The sequence below is a fragment of the Lygodium microphyllum genome, chromosome 21, assembly GCF_053477565.2.
Source record: "Lygodium microphyllum isolate KBCC chromosome 21, Lygodium_microphyllum_v1.1.10, whole genome shotgun sequence".
Classification (NCBI taxonomy): Eukaryota; Viridiplantae; Streptophyta; class Polypodiopsida; order Schizaeales; family Lygodiaceae; genus Lygodium; species Lygodium microphyllum.
Window position 1 is genome coordinate 106,429,116 of NC_141155.1, and position 16,853 is coordinate 106,445,968.

At 44.5% G+C, this 16,853-nt stretch overlaps 1 protein-coding gene across 1 annotated transcript in view; it reads left to right on the forward strand.

The window, feature by feature from the left end:
* LOC148018393 (uncharacterized) overlaps positions 1-15,278 on the forward strand; it is a 143,754-nt gene extending 128,476 nt beyond the window's left edge. The window contains exon 5 of the mRNA XM_087661940.1: positions 14,271-15,278. Coding sequence (XP_087518066.1) covers positions 14,271-14,675 — 405 coding nt within the window. The 3' untranslated portion in view covers positions 14,676-15,278. The remainder of the gene's footprint in view (positions 1-14,270) is intronic.
* Positions 15,279-16,853: the final 1,575 nt, after the last annotated feature.

Consider the following 16,853-nt stretch of genomic DNA (forward strand, 5'->3'; position numbering starts at 1 on the left):
ACACGCCTACATCCTCCTCACACCAGTAGTCCTATCCCCCCCCCTTCCCCCCCCCCAACACAGCCACCAAGTCATATGCCCTTGCTGCCTGTCACACCTTCCCGAGACAGGCACAATTGTTACCACAGGAGTTTTTCCACAGTGGCCCGTAGTCTTACCCGAGAGTTGCAGAGCGCAGAGAGTTCCCACTACCTCTTGAGGTGGGGATCTTTGTGGTGCATAAGTCAAGGAAGGGCAAGGTCCATCTACTAGCACCAGCGGATGGACCAAACTACGCCTTTTTCCTTTAATTCTCTCACTCAAGGGATTGGATGATAACAGAGAGGAGGAGGTGAAGAGCCAGGTGGCGGACCACATCTCCCAGTAGATGGGAGAAGAAGAACTAGCATTGTTTACACAATAGTGGTCAGGTTGCATGATGGACATTAACTGGTGGGCTGGTGCCAAGGTCCCACACGAGCATTATTTTTCGTGCCCCTCCATAGTGGAGAGCTCCAATAGACGTGATTGAGTGACCCCTGGCACAGGCAGCTCGTTTCTACCAGTGTATAGAGTCACGACTCTCAGCATGGCTCTGCATTGGTAGTACCACTTGGAGTATCTATCACCCCTATGGTCCACGCTCGAGGGCCACCATGGGGGACTAGAGTTCGCCGTCCATGCCTGCAGTAAAGCGTACTTGTATGCCCCATAGTTTTTCACATTAGCAGCTTCTACACCGAACATATTCCTGTTCGGTCAATCACAGGTTTTCCCATGAGCCTGCACCTCGCATCCTGGAATGTGAATAGTCTCCACTATAGTAGGGCATGCGGTTCCAAGAAGTTGATTGTTCGGTAGGAGTTGTAGCCAGCCCTTGCGGGACGGATATACATGGTGCTTCTGCAGGAGCACAAACTCACCCCCGCCTAGGCCCATCGAGTAGGGAAGGTTCTCCTAGGCAGGTCATACACCTACTAGGAATATGCCATTTGTGCCCACGGTAGGAGTGGAGGCGTATGCACCTCTATTGGCGCGAACCTTACTGCCTATGTACGGGATCATGGGGTGATTGTGGCTGGGAGGGTTCTATGGGTCAGGTTGGATATTGGGGACTTGTGTATTGGAGTCCTTAATATTTATGCTCTCATTGAGGTTAGGGCACGCAGTAGGTTCTGGGTGGAGATTGCAGCACGACTAGCAGGAGATTTCAACAACTTGGAGGCTTTAGAGAATCAGCAAGGTAGAGGCAGAAACTACCAGTGCATGACTGAGGAGGAGCAAGAGGGATGGGAGATCTTTCTACTGGCAGTAGGAGCTCGCGATGCTTGGAGAGACCTAGCATTCCACAGGAGGGAAAGGTCATTGGACTTCTCGTGGGGATACAGGCGGCTAGGCGGAGTCCTGCTAGAGCAGTTGGATAGGTTCTATGTGGGAGTGTGGGGATGCTCTTGCGGAGATCAAATAGGGCAGTTGGCTAGCACCACTCTGTTCGATCACTGCCCGGTCCTCTTGACACTTGATTCCCCAACATCTTCCCTAGATACACGATCCTGTCGGATTTCTGACTCGATCTATAGGAGAGAGGAGGTGAAGAGGCAGATTGAGCAGATTTGGATGAGGGAGTGGAGCAGGAAGGATTCGATCGCAGAGGAGGTTGCAGTGGTCCTAGCCGCATCGAGTAGTATCTGCCAGGAGGCAGCCCTACAGGCCAGGCAGGAGTGCTAGGAGGAGAAGAGAGTACTTCGGCGAGACCTAGTAGCTACGTTGAGACTACTATAGGAGACACCAAGGGATCCCATCGTCCACGCATAGGAGTGCGCGCACGAGCAGCTACGCCGGCCTAGAGGACAGGTGTTCGGAGTTCTCATTCCGAACCTCAGCAGCCTTCTGTGCACGATGTGCACGGAGTTCTTTCAGGCACACTAGCCCCGCACCTCAGGAGAGCAGATACACAACCTTCGGGATCAATATGGGAGGATTCTCTCTAGCCCAGACGAGGTGATGGTGATTGCCACCGACTATTATAGACGCCTTTTCCAACAGGAGACAGCCTCAGCGAGAGGATAGCGTTGCAAATAGCAAGTTTGGGATCACATCCCATCCCTCGTCACAGAGGAGATGAGATGCTCTCTCCTAGTCCCCTTCACAGAGAAGGAACTAGAGGAGGCTTTCCACACACAGGATGGGCAGAAATGCCCATCCAGGAGAGGATGGCCTCTTTAAGGCCTTCTTTACTACGTATTGGGAGGTGGTGAAGGACCCCTTACTAATGGCCTTCCAGGAGATTTTCACTTCAGGATAGATGTCAAAGAGTCTTTCGGAAGGCCTTATCAGTCTTCTTGCCAAAGGGGAAGACCGGTTGGAGCTTTCCCAGTGGAGACCGATCACCTTATTGTCAGTGGTCTATAAGGCATTAGCAAAGATGATTGGTAGGCGACTACGCCCCGTGCTTCCAAACATCATTCATGACACATAGACAAGCTTTGTCTAGGATAGGAGCATCCTAGAAAATGTATTCACTTTCTTTGAGGCGACAGAGTGTGCTCAGCACAGTGGGCAAAGACTGGCCATACTACTCTTGGATTTTGAGAAAGCTTATGACAAGGTGGATTGGGATGTCCTAGAGGGCACCATGGGGAGGTTAGGTTTTCCCCAGGCTTGGATTCGGGGGGTCTCCGCACTTTACAGATCAGCCACCAGCAGGGTTCTCATAGGTGGTAGGCGAGGGGAGGAGTTTCGGCTAGAGAGATTGGTCCGACAGGGCTGCTTCCTGTCCCCATACCTGTTCCTACTCTTTGGAGAGGTAATGTCTCACTTCCTTAGGTCACTTGTGAGCGGGTTACACGGCTTCCGACTTCCAAAATGAGAGAGGAGACCGAGCTGCTAGACTCAGAGTATGCAGATAATACAGTACTCTACATAGAGGATGATGAGTTGATGTTGGAGAGAGTGAGGCTGGCTCTTGAGTTCTGTAGTGGGAGCGAAAATCAAAAGTTGGGTGGTTTCCTTATAGATCCGGACTCTAGCACAGAGTGGGGTGTCCACCTGGGTTTTAGATGGGTGAGCAGAGGACAGCAGACCGTTCGTTACGTAGGGTTCGAGGTGGGACTCGACATCACTCTCGCCCAGCAATTTCTTCTAGTCCTCGATTCTATTCGAAGGAAGCTGACCTACTAGAGCATGGCTCGCATGTCACCAGCAGGCCAGGTGCTGGTGGTTAATCAAGTCCTCTTAGCGACGGCATGGTACATCGCCTCGTGTTGATGCTTCTCCTCATTCTGCGTAGTTCAGCTTTGCCGCCTAGTGTGGAATTTCCTTTGGTCTGGGTTAGACGGTTCCAGGGATTCTAGGGCTAAGGTGGTGTGGGCGACCATCATACGGCATCGGTCAGAGGGAGGGCTTGTGATCATATACCCAGAGTATCAGAGTATGGCCCTCCTGGGCAAGCTAGTTGTCCGCGGCCTCACACCAGGAGGGCATACCTAGAAGGTCCTATTGCAGGAGGGTCTTCAGGGTTGTAGACCGAGGCTTGGCGGTGAGTGGAGACTGTCCCTGAGATGGATCTTCATGTCAGCCTAGATCACCTTTTCTACGCAGCTTACTCTGTGTGTGGCAAGGCCTCCGCAAGGCCCTAATTCAGAGTCCCCTAGGCTGCCAGGACGATATAGACCGTCAGTTGGATGTCTGGAACCCCCAAATCAGAGATCGGGAAGGGGCACAGATTGGCGAGTGCCCCCACATCTAGTGGGCTGGTTGGGCGGCTAGCCCGGCTCGTATCATCAAGACATGGCGACATGGTGGACGAGGAGGTGCTGTAGCGAGTATCAGGCTGCCAGAGAGGAGCGGAGTTGAGAAGAAGGAAGATAGACGCAACAATACCTTAGGAGTGGCTTGCTCCTTCGATACGAGAGCTGATAGAGTCCGGGGAGGTATGGGCTACTAGGTTTTCACAAGTAGGCATCCCCCTACAGGTAGTAGGTAGAGTGGGTGACACTCCACCTAAAACTTTCTTCACCCTATAGGAGGGGGGGGAGGGGGGGGGGGCATCTAGCTCTTGAAACAAAGAGCAGTAGGATGAGGGGATGGCTGTCCTTTCATATGGAGGAGGATTCGGGTGATTGGCCTCCAGCGGAAGACATGGCGGTTGGACCTTGTTGTTTTCTAGACGAAGCTTAGGGAGTGGCGCCTTTGGATCAGGGAGGGTAGGCCACTTGATGAGCTGGAGTGGGATTCGGGAGAGTGGCTATGGTCGGCCATTGTGGTCGCCAAGAAGCCACTGAGGTTCTTGGAGTGCACTGCCAGGATTGGCAGACACGTATTGATGCAGGAGGATATGGATTGGGCACCGTCACGTAGCAGGCATTGGGTGGAGCACAACATCACGGAGTCTTTTCGACAGACCTTCTGGTGCCGCCTATGGGATAGCTGGAAGCTGAGGAGGGTATCGTATTTCTTATGGCTGGTGGCACATGGAGGCTTGGCAGTGGGAAGTTGGCTTGTCTAGATGTAGGAGGGTGGTTGTAAGTGCTGCACACAACAGTCTTTGGAAACCCTAAAGCACTGCCTATGGTTGTATGAGGCGGCATAGCTCGTGTGAAGAGAAGCATGCCGCATCCTTTTTCGTATAGCATCCAGCCTTGGATGTATCTCATGGGAAGCTTTATGCTGGCACGCAGTCAGCCAAGGTCGTCATCTTCTGTATGAGGCCTAGATGCAGGACACGATATTTATTTTGAGGCACGGTCGTGCGCAGTGATCAGTTTGGAGGCTCTACCCATCCGCCAGGTACTGGAGCCCATAACAGACCGCTCTGAGGTATGGGAGATCATAGGGAGTCTTACCGGGTGGCATATTTGGAAAGGGCGGTGTCAGGAGGCTTTCGGCAGAGAGAGACTTTCAATACATGCGACCTTAGCAGAGCTCTGGACCTCCATCATCCACTCCCTCTGCAGCCGATGGAATCAAGTATAGGGCAAGTCCAGGGCTGGTTAGGAGCTTCAATGTCATTTCATGTGCACTTGGGACAGCGAGGACCTGTTTTTCGTGATGCAGGCAAGTAGGCCCAGATGGCGTTACACCTCCCCTCCACGGTTTCTTGCTCCCATCCCCCCCCAAACAACCTTGAGAGGCTTGTATACATGATGTATTTGTGACTTTCATTAGCTCTAGCTAGTCTATCGAGCATGAGCACTCCGTTGTAATTAGTTTTTTTGAGTAATATAATCAACCACATTTTACTTGCAAAAAAAAAAAAAAAGTTGGTCATGTAAATGCTCCGTACAGTCCGGGTCATGAGAAAAATTACAGCTAGTAATGCTTGTGTGAGGAAAAATGTAGCTAGTAATGTATGCATTGTATGGGAAAATGTATCTTGGTATGGCTAGTATTGTACAAATTTCCATGCACAATCACATTGCAATGGTCCAAAGTATGCAAACAAGAATGTTTCCTTATACATTTGGTGCTCCTAGCATGTTAGGTACACATGAGGGGCTAGTCAATGGATGTAATGTTGCATATTAGTTAAGTTGGAATTACAGCAATGTGAAAGTATAAAGCATCGTAATGCTCAAGGGAAAGAAAGAGCTACAACCTAGTGGAGGTTTTGAGGCAAGTTAAGTTAGAGGTAAAGTTTCCATATGCTTCTTGGTGAAGCCTTAGTATTGTTTCGCAAATAGATGCAAAGTGGGTGGAAGAGGATAACTTGGTAGACCATCCTCACAGTTGTTGTAGCTATACCTAGAGGTCTTTCAGTTACAACCAACTTTAGTTCAGGCTCAATCTATAGGTTTAGCAGAGCAAGGGTCTAGAGTATTGCCTGATACTCAAGGGGGAGGTAGCACTTGCACTCCACCAGTTGTGGATAGCTCTCGTATGTAGTGGATCTTGGATATATTCATCATGCATCCAAGGTATTTGCTAATAGTATGTTTGCCATGAGGTCACTACTCAGTATACTAGTTACTATGAAATATGGTTGTTACTATGGCACTATACTTTTGCATCAATTTGGCATCAGTTCATGATCAGTTGGGCACGAGTGTTTGCCTTAGTTTTGAGATCAAATTCTGAGAAGTTTTAGCTTAGTTTTTGATCAATTTGAGACCCATTTGTGGTCACTTTTGGAATCAGTTTTGCATGAGTTTTTGTATCGATTGTTGGTCAGTTTTTGTAATCAATTTCTAATCAGTTTAAGGTCACATTTGCAGCAGTTTGTGATTAGTTTTCACATCAGCAACAAGTGTTCAGTTTATGATGAGATTATGCTAAATTTTCAATGGTTACAGCTGGCTCCATGGATAGCAGCATGTGAGTAAATGCCATTGAGAGTTTCAGCTATGGTTTATGCTGAAGATATGCTTTACTATGGTTCTGAAGTTAGAACGATTGAGAAATATGAGTTATGGAGATATCCAATGGGTCTCTAGCAACAGTTCTTGACTAATTTTCAATTTTATGTTATGTATATGCTGGCTGAAAATTTTCAGCAAGTTTGGGGTATATGGCATGGTTGGACAACAGTGGCCCATGTTGTGACTGTGATGCTTTTCCTTTGGCACAATGTAGTGCAATCGAGAATGATTGCAGAGATTTCAAGGGGTCTGTCACGGGGACATGAAATTTTGAGATACTTTAATCTTGCCGACCACATTTGATTAAGATATTAATTAAATGTGCAAGGTTGTTAGCACATGTGATGCATATGGCAGTTATTTCATGGTAACTAGCTAAGGACCCCGAGTGCAGTGGGTGTCAAAGGGCAAAGTTGTAATAAGTTATGTCTAACAAGTACTAGGTGGCACTGGGTGTCAGATGTTGGCCTAGACCAATTTATTGGCCACTAATATCAGTGGTAACATTAGAGACTAGGTATTAAATAATTAATTAATTTTGATTTAAGGGGCTAATAACTGTTCAAGGATACTTGGAAGACAAATTTGCTAGTGAAATTAGTTTTTTGAATACTAGAATAATTATTAAATTAATATTTTAAATTAATATTTTAAAAATTAATTTAATAAGCTGGATAATGCTGAAAAATGGGATTAGAAGGTTGCCACTTGGTTAAACTTGCCCATATAAGTGGAAAAAACATCTTTAGGGATTGGTGAAAGTCTATTCCAATCATTGTGAGAGAGGAGGCTGTTAGAGAGCGAGGAGAGGCCGCTGATGTTATTTGCCAACCACCAGAGATCAGTCCTATAGCATATGACAGCAGTTTGGAGCTCTCCAAGAGCAGATGACAACAACCAAGGTCCTTTTAGTATAGATGACAACAAATAGGAAGGGACAATAGTCTTTTTGGTGGTTCTAAGCTATAGATGATAGCTTCCATGGTTGTTTGAGCAAGGCAGCAACAGTTTTTCAGTGTTTCTCATGATGAAACTTTGAAGTCTCTCTTTATATGACATGCTCTCTCATTCCCCAGCCATCTTTGAAGTAATCTTAACATGTTCCAATAGTTTGAGCCATTAGAGGAAGAGATTTCAGTCAATGTCTATTGTAAATCCCATAGTTGTTAGGTACGAAGGGTATGATTCGGTATGGTATAATAAAATATGGTACTAAATGGTACCTTACGATTTTACAAGGTACGGTACGATATTCGTACGAAAAAAACGTTTAACATGACTTTAAAAAACCCATGAATCATTAAATGATAGAGCACATGTTTAAAGTGGAAATAGCTATTTCATTACAAAATAAGATGAATACATGAGGATAGCCCTCGCGATCGCATGTGTTGTGCACAACATGCGATACAACTTGAGTCTAGTACATACATGGATAATGGATTATAGTGACATATGGATACAATGATAGTAGATACAAAAAAAAAAAAGATCTATGAATCTATAATGATGCATCACTATTATCATCATCAGAACCATCTGAGTGCTCATCAAGAGAGTTTGAAGATGTCTCGTTGGCATAGGATGATGAGAAACTCTTATACTCATTCTCACTGATGAGGTTACTATCATCATCAAATGATGGCTTTCGAGGCATTGACTGTGTAGGCAAGGGGGGATGCTATCATGAAGTACGAGATGGAAGCTACTAAGATCCCACCTTATGTATGTCTGCAAGCTAGTCGAACCATCCTTCCTCAAATACGGAGGGCGCCGAATGACCATGCTCCTGCTGCCAACTACTTGAACTCCTTGCCCATGAACATACTGACTACAAGTGTCACAAGTATCTGTTGCTATATGCTCTCTATAGAGCTCCGCAAAGATTATCTCCTCCTCATTGACCTCCTGATGTAGACTTGGAAGAGTATCGCCCGTCAGCTTGAATGTATCAACATTCACCTATACAATGCAAATAAGATTGTAAATACTAAAGTCCAAATTGTAAAGTATAAACTTTAAAGTTTAAATCAACAAATTTTAAATTTATGGCTAAGTGTTTACTTGCTTTGGTCTACCCAAGCTCATCATAGCCCTCATTATGTATAAGTTAGTGCAACAATAGACTAGCTGCTCTAATTGTTGTATGCTAAGCCGATTGCTAATCTTTGTGTAAATGAGAGAATAGGCACTCTAGTTTCTCTCACATGCATCTGAAGAGCAATGCTAAGCAAGGACTCTCATGGCTAAGGGCTGAATGGTCTCCAACAAGTATCCAAGGTTTTGCCACCAAAATAAAGGCTTTGTAAGTGACTCTCTCCTCCAACAAGTGGGAGAAGTAAAGCCACATGCCCTCTCCGAATCTCATAGCATCCTAGCTCCTCTAGCACTACATTGTAGTCATCCATTGGGACTACACTAGTCAAATATGCAAGTTGGTCCGATCGAAGATCTCTATTCTTCATCACCGCTGGTGACTTGTAGGTTGGATGTACCAATGTTGCAAAACCATGAATAGGCTTATGCATCCATGCCTATCTCCTCTTTGTATGTCCATCTCCTCTTTGCTATCTCGAGAATATGTGCACGTTAAGTCTCTATGATCACTATGTAAGCATGTGCCTCCACCAATGCTGCTCTAAAGAAGTGAACGAGAAGGCCCACGATGGACCCCTCATAATCACTCGTGTAACACCCTATAAAAGGGAGTCATGATAATGACAATGGCATGGAATTTCTATCAAAAACTACTCATTGAGGCATAAGGATTGCATTTGACCTTATCTGTCTCATGCTCATCCCACTCTTTCCATAGAGTGGACACCATTGTTTGGACTACATCTCATAAAGGTGCTCAAGTAATAACCACATGTAAGCAAAGCGATTTGAAGAAGGCTTCTTCAACTCAAGTGTGCTATGCTCGTGATACATCACAAGCACCTTTACCTTTACCTTGAAGAAGATGACAACGGATGTGGCTTTGTGGACTACCCTCCTCACCCACTTGAGCTTCCCAATGTTCTCCATGAGCAAGTCCAAACAATGACTTGCACATGGAGTCCACACAATTGTGGAGAACTTGGCCTCAAGCAAACGGCCCATGTGCAATTCGATGCATTGTCAGTAACAACTTACACCACATTTGAGGGGTCCACCTACAACCACAAATTACAATACTTAGAGAGAGAAAAGAGAGAGTTGAGCCTCAAAAGATTCAACTTTTAAGAATCAAGAGAAATAGGGGTTTGGGGGGAAGAGAGAATTGAGAAAGATATTAGAGAGAATAGGGAGATATATAAATATGAATAATAAAAGAAACAAATTTAAAGACAAAGGATACCTTAATGATAGCTTGCCGAATGTGGTCATAGATAAAGGCGCCTATCATTTTCGTATAGATTGGTACCATACCATACCATATGGATTGTACAGAACAAACATGTCCGTACTATGTACGAGGGAAACTATGAGCATGTCACTAGCATGAGAAATTAACTTAATGATTTACTCATAAATGAATCTAATTTTGGTACCCGTGGCTCTTGGCATGGTGACCATTGCACTAATAGTGAAGAATTTGGCATTGCGGCATGCAGTGGACATGTATACAAGCTATGTGGTAGAAATATAGGGCGAATGGGTTCACCCTTGTATCTTGTGGGGTAGAGCTAGTGAAGAGGAGTTTCAAGAGCGTATATGCTAGGAGACAATAGAGACAAGCTTGGTTTGCAAAGTGAGGCAAATCTGAGAGACTCAAATACACCCCATGAGGATCAACTCATGGAATGTACAAGGCTTCAGAGGACAACAGTTCAAGTAGGGTCGGAGTCTCATGAGACACAACTTGCACAAAGCATTAGTAGGAGGGTTAGTGGACTTTCTCACGCTACGTGACCATTTCTTCAATGAGAGGATATCCTAATGCTACAGGAAGCTTTTGCCAAGACTGAGTCATGCTTAGTGGGCACCAGTTATGGCTGTCACAGAGATATATGCTGGTGTTTGCATATCTATTGGGAAGCATATGTCACCGATGAGCAAACATTTGATGGCCCTTTTTACGAAGGAGGAGCTAGAGAGGGCACTTATTATGGCACTGCCCTCAGGCAGAGCCCTCGTGCAGATGCCCAAGAGAAGATGGACTAGATACATTCTTCTTGAGCTATTGAAATATCATTAGCACAAGCCTCATCACAGCCTTCTAGGAGATTATGGCATCAATGGATATGCTAGAGAGACTTTCCGAGGGATTGATTCACATCATTCCCAATGGAAGTGAGGACTGATTGGAGATCATACAGTGGATATGGATCACTTTGTTTGGAATTGAAGATCCTAGCAGAAGTGATCAATCGCCAGATATTATCGACAACATGTAAAGAAATACTTGAACAAAGAAGAAAAACTCAAAAGTGTACAATAGTAACACAAGAAAATAGTAGAACTCAAAGGTAAAAGATAAACTCAAAAGATAATGAAAATGAACAAACACACTATGCCAATGTGGATACAATGAACCTCAAACCTCTGTGTCTTGGCTGTACAAGAGTAGAGATGAGCAGGATGAGGGACTCTTTGATAGCTAGCACCTCTAATTTTTGCTTATTGTTTGGGATAGGCCTAAACTTTATGCGAATAGTCATCTATAAATGTAATAAAGTACTTCGCCCCACCCAATGACTAACAGGGTATGGAACCACAAACATTTGAATGGACAAGAGCCAAAAACACCCACACGCATAGAGCCAAAAGTTTTATGAGATTTATGTATCTGCCTGCCATAAAGACAATGATCACATGAATCAAAACATGAGTGATCAAGAGGGAGAGTGTGTTATACCTTGAATGGATCCTAGCACACAGCAACAGCCTCTATAGGCAATCAGATTCTATAAATGTAGACAGTGGCATGGGTGGCCTTCACAATGATGGAAATACTAACTGCATGAGTCCAAAAGTGATGGCTATCAGCAAAACACAGCAACAGCAGTGTGGGCGGCAGATCAAGAAGGTTGGGTGACAGTTTAGATGATGACGCCAGCTTCAAGGAGGCCTGTACTGGCTGAAAACACAGTTCCTACTGAGTCAACAGCTGCAAAGTGTTGATCAGGTCACCAGGCTGTACAAGGACTGGACAGCATGCCACAAACTGAGATGATCACTGGAAGAGGTGTGGACAGCAGTGGAAATAAAGCGCCAGCTGATGGAGGGGGATAATCTACAAGATAGGATGGCTACTGTGGTCCACCTATCTATAGATTAAAAACCAACCAAAGTTTGTGGATTTGCTTATGGGACACAAACTTAATAGCATTTTGAGTTTTGGGGCTGTTTAAAATGAGCTAGTCAAGTTTTAAATGTGGGTGCACCTGCCACCTTTATTAGCTTAACACCCCACCCAAACAAGCTTTATCCGAGAGCGTAGCATCTTGGATAACATCTTCACCTTTTGGAACACCATCGCTCTTGCTCATTCAAGGAACCATGACCTCATTGTGCTTCTCCTTGACTTTATGAAGGCATATGACAGTGTGGATTGGGAATTCTCTAAGGGTACAATGCTGAGGATAGGACTACTGAAGCTGTGGATCAGGGGAGTGCAAATCTTTATTCCTCAGTACATAGCTGGAAAGGCCAAAGGAGAGAGATTCAACATCCAGAGATCTGTGAGATAGGGCTGTCCACTAGCCTCCTTGCTATTATTTGTAGTAGAGGCCATGAGTGCTTTCTTGACAGACAGATCCAGGGTATAAGAGGTATCAAATTACCCATCCTAGAGCTTGAGGAGCTCCTTGATGGGGAATTTACAAAAGATAACAGTAATTTACATACATGGGGATGAAAGTAACTTTAGGGCCTTTGTAACGACATGGAGATATTTGGCAAAAAGCATCAGATGTCTTGATTAAATGGCGCAAATCCTATGGATAAATAGAGACCACACAATTATTTCACCTAGGTCCCTCATCGCAGAACCAAGGTGAGATATCTTGAATGCCATGTAGGGATCGACATTACTTGAGCGCAACAGTTGGCATTTTTTCTTTTGAGCATTAGATAGAAGCTCCTCTATGGAGCTTGATGAGGCTTTCATTAGTAGGAAGAGCATGGTAGCCAACCAAGTTCTTCTACAATCATGTGGTACATCAATTCCTGTTGGACATTCTCCAAGTCATGCATAGGCTAGGTGAAACACCTTGTCATGAATTTTATTTGGTCAAGTCTAGGAGATGAGAATCCAATCAGAGAGAAGGTGGCTTGGGGTATTATCAAAAAGCCCAAATCTAGAGAAGGCTTGGGGATCGTCGACCCACTAAGCTCATAGTCATAGGTTGTCTTCTAGATGAGAAGCCTTCGAAGAAACTTCTGTTGGAGAGAAGAGGAGGCAGCCTCTTCTCGTCAACCACTATCTGTAGTGGAAGTCCAGCCATACTCTTGGACATAGGACTTATCTTGGGAGAGGTGTTGAGCTAAAAATTCATTCCATACTAATTAGCTCTTTAAAACAGCCCCAAAACATGTAAATTACCAAAAGTTTCATTAGATGGGGAGCGGTTCTAGAGAGTCATTGTGTAGGATCCTTCTGCATCTATAAGCAGGTAGGCTGCTCATCATTCAGCCCCATCCTTCTGTGTAGGTTTCTCACATCTACGTGCAAATTTCACTTGTGAGTGAGCTGCTCAATGGACCAAACTTAGCTCAAGACCTGCTTTATAGCTCAAGTGAAATGCTTACTACGCAAAACTTTCAAATTATCATCAAACATAAGGTCCAAACTTCCAATTAATGAATGTCTTAGATTGCACCTTGTTCCATGTGCCCAATTCATTGGCCTCTTGCTCACTCTCTAGAGTCACCTCCACGTTTCTTGCCTGCTGGGTGTCAGAGACTTGTAATGGAATCAGCTGTGAAGACTTGGCTCGGTGTCTAGAGAGTGCTGGAGATGCTGGCTTAGCTGTGGCCTGCAGCATGCTTGGGGGCCTGCTTGCTGCATCTCTTGGGAGCCAATTGTGGCATTTCCTAGGGGGACACTAGGCTGTGTCTCCTCTGCTTGGGGGCCTGCTGATACATGGGGTTGTGGGATCTCTGGCTCCAGGATGGCTAGAGGAATGTCTGTGGATGCCATTGGAGGCTGAGATGGTGCCACACAGGCTTCCGGTTTGAGGTCTCTGACCACTCTTCATCGTTCCTCTGCCTGCTCTGCTGCTCTAGGCCTCTCAGCCCCCGTCCCTGTCCACCCTTTGTGCACTCTATCCACCATGACTAGAAGAGTGGGTTGAACATGACTGCATAGACATGCCTTGTCTAACACTGCCTCCACTATGATTGGGTGTCAAACCAGCATGACTACATGAGATGACAACATACAAGGTTTGATGCTCATCACCACCATGCTTTGACCACCATGAGCCATTTGTTCACCCTGATCGTGATCACCATGATTGCATGAACCCAAACCCTCACCACCTGGACTGCATGTCCACCATAATCCTATGTCTTGCCTTGATCTTGTTTACCTCCACTACATAAATTTACCCCTAAGTGATTCGTAACTCTTGGCATTGTCATCACCTCAAGGGCTTGTAGCTAGGTCCTAACCTCCATCCTTATCAACACCGACACCATCACCTTGAGGGCAGGGCATGATCCTAGCATCCATCTTGATCACCAGGAGTCTGCTGCCACAACTGGAGGAAAGACATCACCATGAATGCTAGATGAGCCACCATTGAACCTTTGTTTTGTTTCCTAAAGTTGGGTTTTTGTTTGGGAGGGATTCAATTTCTGCAAATGTTAACGACTAATTGAAGTGTTTTTCATAATTAAAAAGGGTTGTCGCCATGAATCCAGTGGTTTCAAATTTCTTACCATTGATAGAACTATATGGTATAACTGTGCATGTTAATATATCACATTGTTTTGGTATTTTTGCAGGAAAATCAAACCAAACAGCTAGAGCTAATCTCAGCTCTGGGAAGGTTGTTGAAGACCAAAATGCCTACGAAAGTTGAAAAGGCTAGAGGCATCAAGGACAACAGAGGTAAAAGTTCAATTCATGACAAAACAGAAAAAAGTGATGGAGGCCTATACAAAGCTCTTAACAATAAAGTAGGAGGCTTTATTAAGAAGGCTGGCAATGTTCAGCCATCTGAGAGCGATAAAGCAGAACAGCAGTTTAAGGAAGCAAGAACCAATTCTGTCAACCTTTCTTTGCAAGGCTCTGCTTTGCAGGGAATAGAAAGGGATGAAAATGCAGCCAGCTCTAATTTGCGGGGAATGGAAATGGATGGAGATGCTGGCAGAAAAAGGGTTGTAGACTTTCACGTTGATGATGACTGAAGGCTCTCAAAAGTTAGGAGTGAAGGTTGGAAGCCTCCTCAAAGAGCAGACTATTGGCATGAATCTTCCCATGGACCTCAACGAGAAGTTGATACTCATTCCAGCCCCCATAATCAGCCCTCCAATGGTTCCTGAGCTTTCACTATATCAGTGAAAACCTTGAGGTCAGGTTTTGACAGCAATTGGTGCCACAGTAGATATTAGCTTGAAAGAGTACCTCCTCAATCTTACTTATGATAAGGAAGCTATTGAAAATATGATAAAGGCCAAACTGGTGTTGTAGCAGAGGAGAGTATGAAAGTGACACCATTTAATCCTTGAAACGAGTGTTAAAAGGTTTTTGCTGAATATTCGGAGCTTGTGCATTTATGATGTGACTGCACAGTAGACTTAAGAAAACACTGTGCATGTGTACAAGTACTGTTGTTTCATACAAGAATACATCCAAGACTAGTAAATAACGACTTGTATTCATGGTTTCAACCAATGACGTTATTTGACTCTCATCACTCGCACTCTGTCCCCTGCCTACTTCCGCTTATCAACTTCAATATTGAACTTTCCCCATTGCCCTCGATTTTTAGTCTTTCTGCTGCCCTTGCTCTTGTGTGTATGTATGTAGGTGTAAGAGAGAGGCGGCATTCACGTTTCATACTATCAAGTATGGCTACATTCAATTGTTCACAGAAAATGATAAAAATAGCGGAGTTTTGTAAGAGAATAAAACACAAAGAAATGATCTTTATGATATGGACTTAAGAGTGTAAAAACAGACAAATGATTATTGTGACATGGATGAATTATTTATTGTACAGCACGAGCGTCTTTATGGAGCCCGTGAGGACTGGGAAAAGCTTTCGCCATTGCTGTTTGAATTGAAAAAGCTCACAGATCAGGAATGGCCTCCTTCATTTCTGTAATGGCAACAGGAAACTGGGACTCAACCCAACTATGTTTTGGGTATAGTCACTCTCTTCTGCCCTGGTAAAATGCCCTCTACACAGGATATTGGCCTACTTTCCTGCGTGTTAATCATGTGGAGGGTGTTTTCTTTGCAATCAGATCATGGTAGACAGTAGGTTATGGGATGATTGATGTCCTATTGTCAGCAAATCATGGTGATCCTGTGTCGCCAACCCAGGATTACCATGTGCTGGTGTTTGATTTCTCAAGGGTTTGCAGGAAAACGGTTATCTAGGAATTGCAGCCACCTTGGCAAAACTGGTATGCTGACGAAGGCTACAAAAAATCCCTGTTTTCCATCTGATGGGATACGGACATCCGTATGCCATCAGAGTACCGAACATTCCGTTGGGCAAAGCCCGCGACAGTCCCGTCGAGGAAAACCAAAATCTGAGGGGTCTAAGCAACCACCCAGTCAGCTGGAAAAGGGGCTGGGGCTAGCAAGGCGATCCCTTGCCAGTCGCTGTCGAAGCTGGGATCTCTCCGTTAAACAAAGAGGAGAGCGAAGGTGGATTTTAATGTGCCGATGTGCCCTCACACTTCCATATAAGTTGATTTCATGTGAGTGGGTCAAAATGTGCGGACAACTTAACAAGGTGATGTAGGGTAAGGGGGCCCAAATATAGAACACCTAACACAAAAGCGCAATTTCACAATTTGGAGCTTTTGTTGAGTTTTGAGATTTGAATGAATGTATAAGCAAGTGCGTACCAAGTTTACTTCGGTTAATTTAAGAAGATGAGAGAGAAATCACTAAAGTGAGTGTTTGTTAAAGAAGCAATACCACATGGTGTGTATTAGGGGATAGATAAAGGTTTTCTAACAAACGATGTAGAGTAATTCTATTCAAGAAAAAAAGAAGTGTAAATACGGATGCCATGTGATGAGTAAGAGAAGTTTCAATAGTTTAAGACTTACTATGGCTATTTTCATGAGTTCTTTAAAAAGAGCGAAAAAATAACATGTTGCATATCTCAAGTATGTGATCAAAGTTTGAGGAGTTGTATTTTCCAAGATTTTAAGAATGGATAATTCATAATCATGACCATCAACATCTCTAGAATGGGTTTACTTACCATGATATTCTAGGGATGGCATCATCTAGTGAAACTTTGGTTATCCTCAATATTTTTCCAAATTGACCCTATGTGATTATCTGGTTGTCAACTCAATTATGTAACATGTATTATAAATGAACCCACAAGTGAGCTTTAC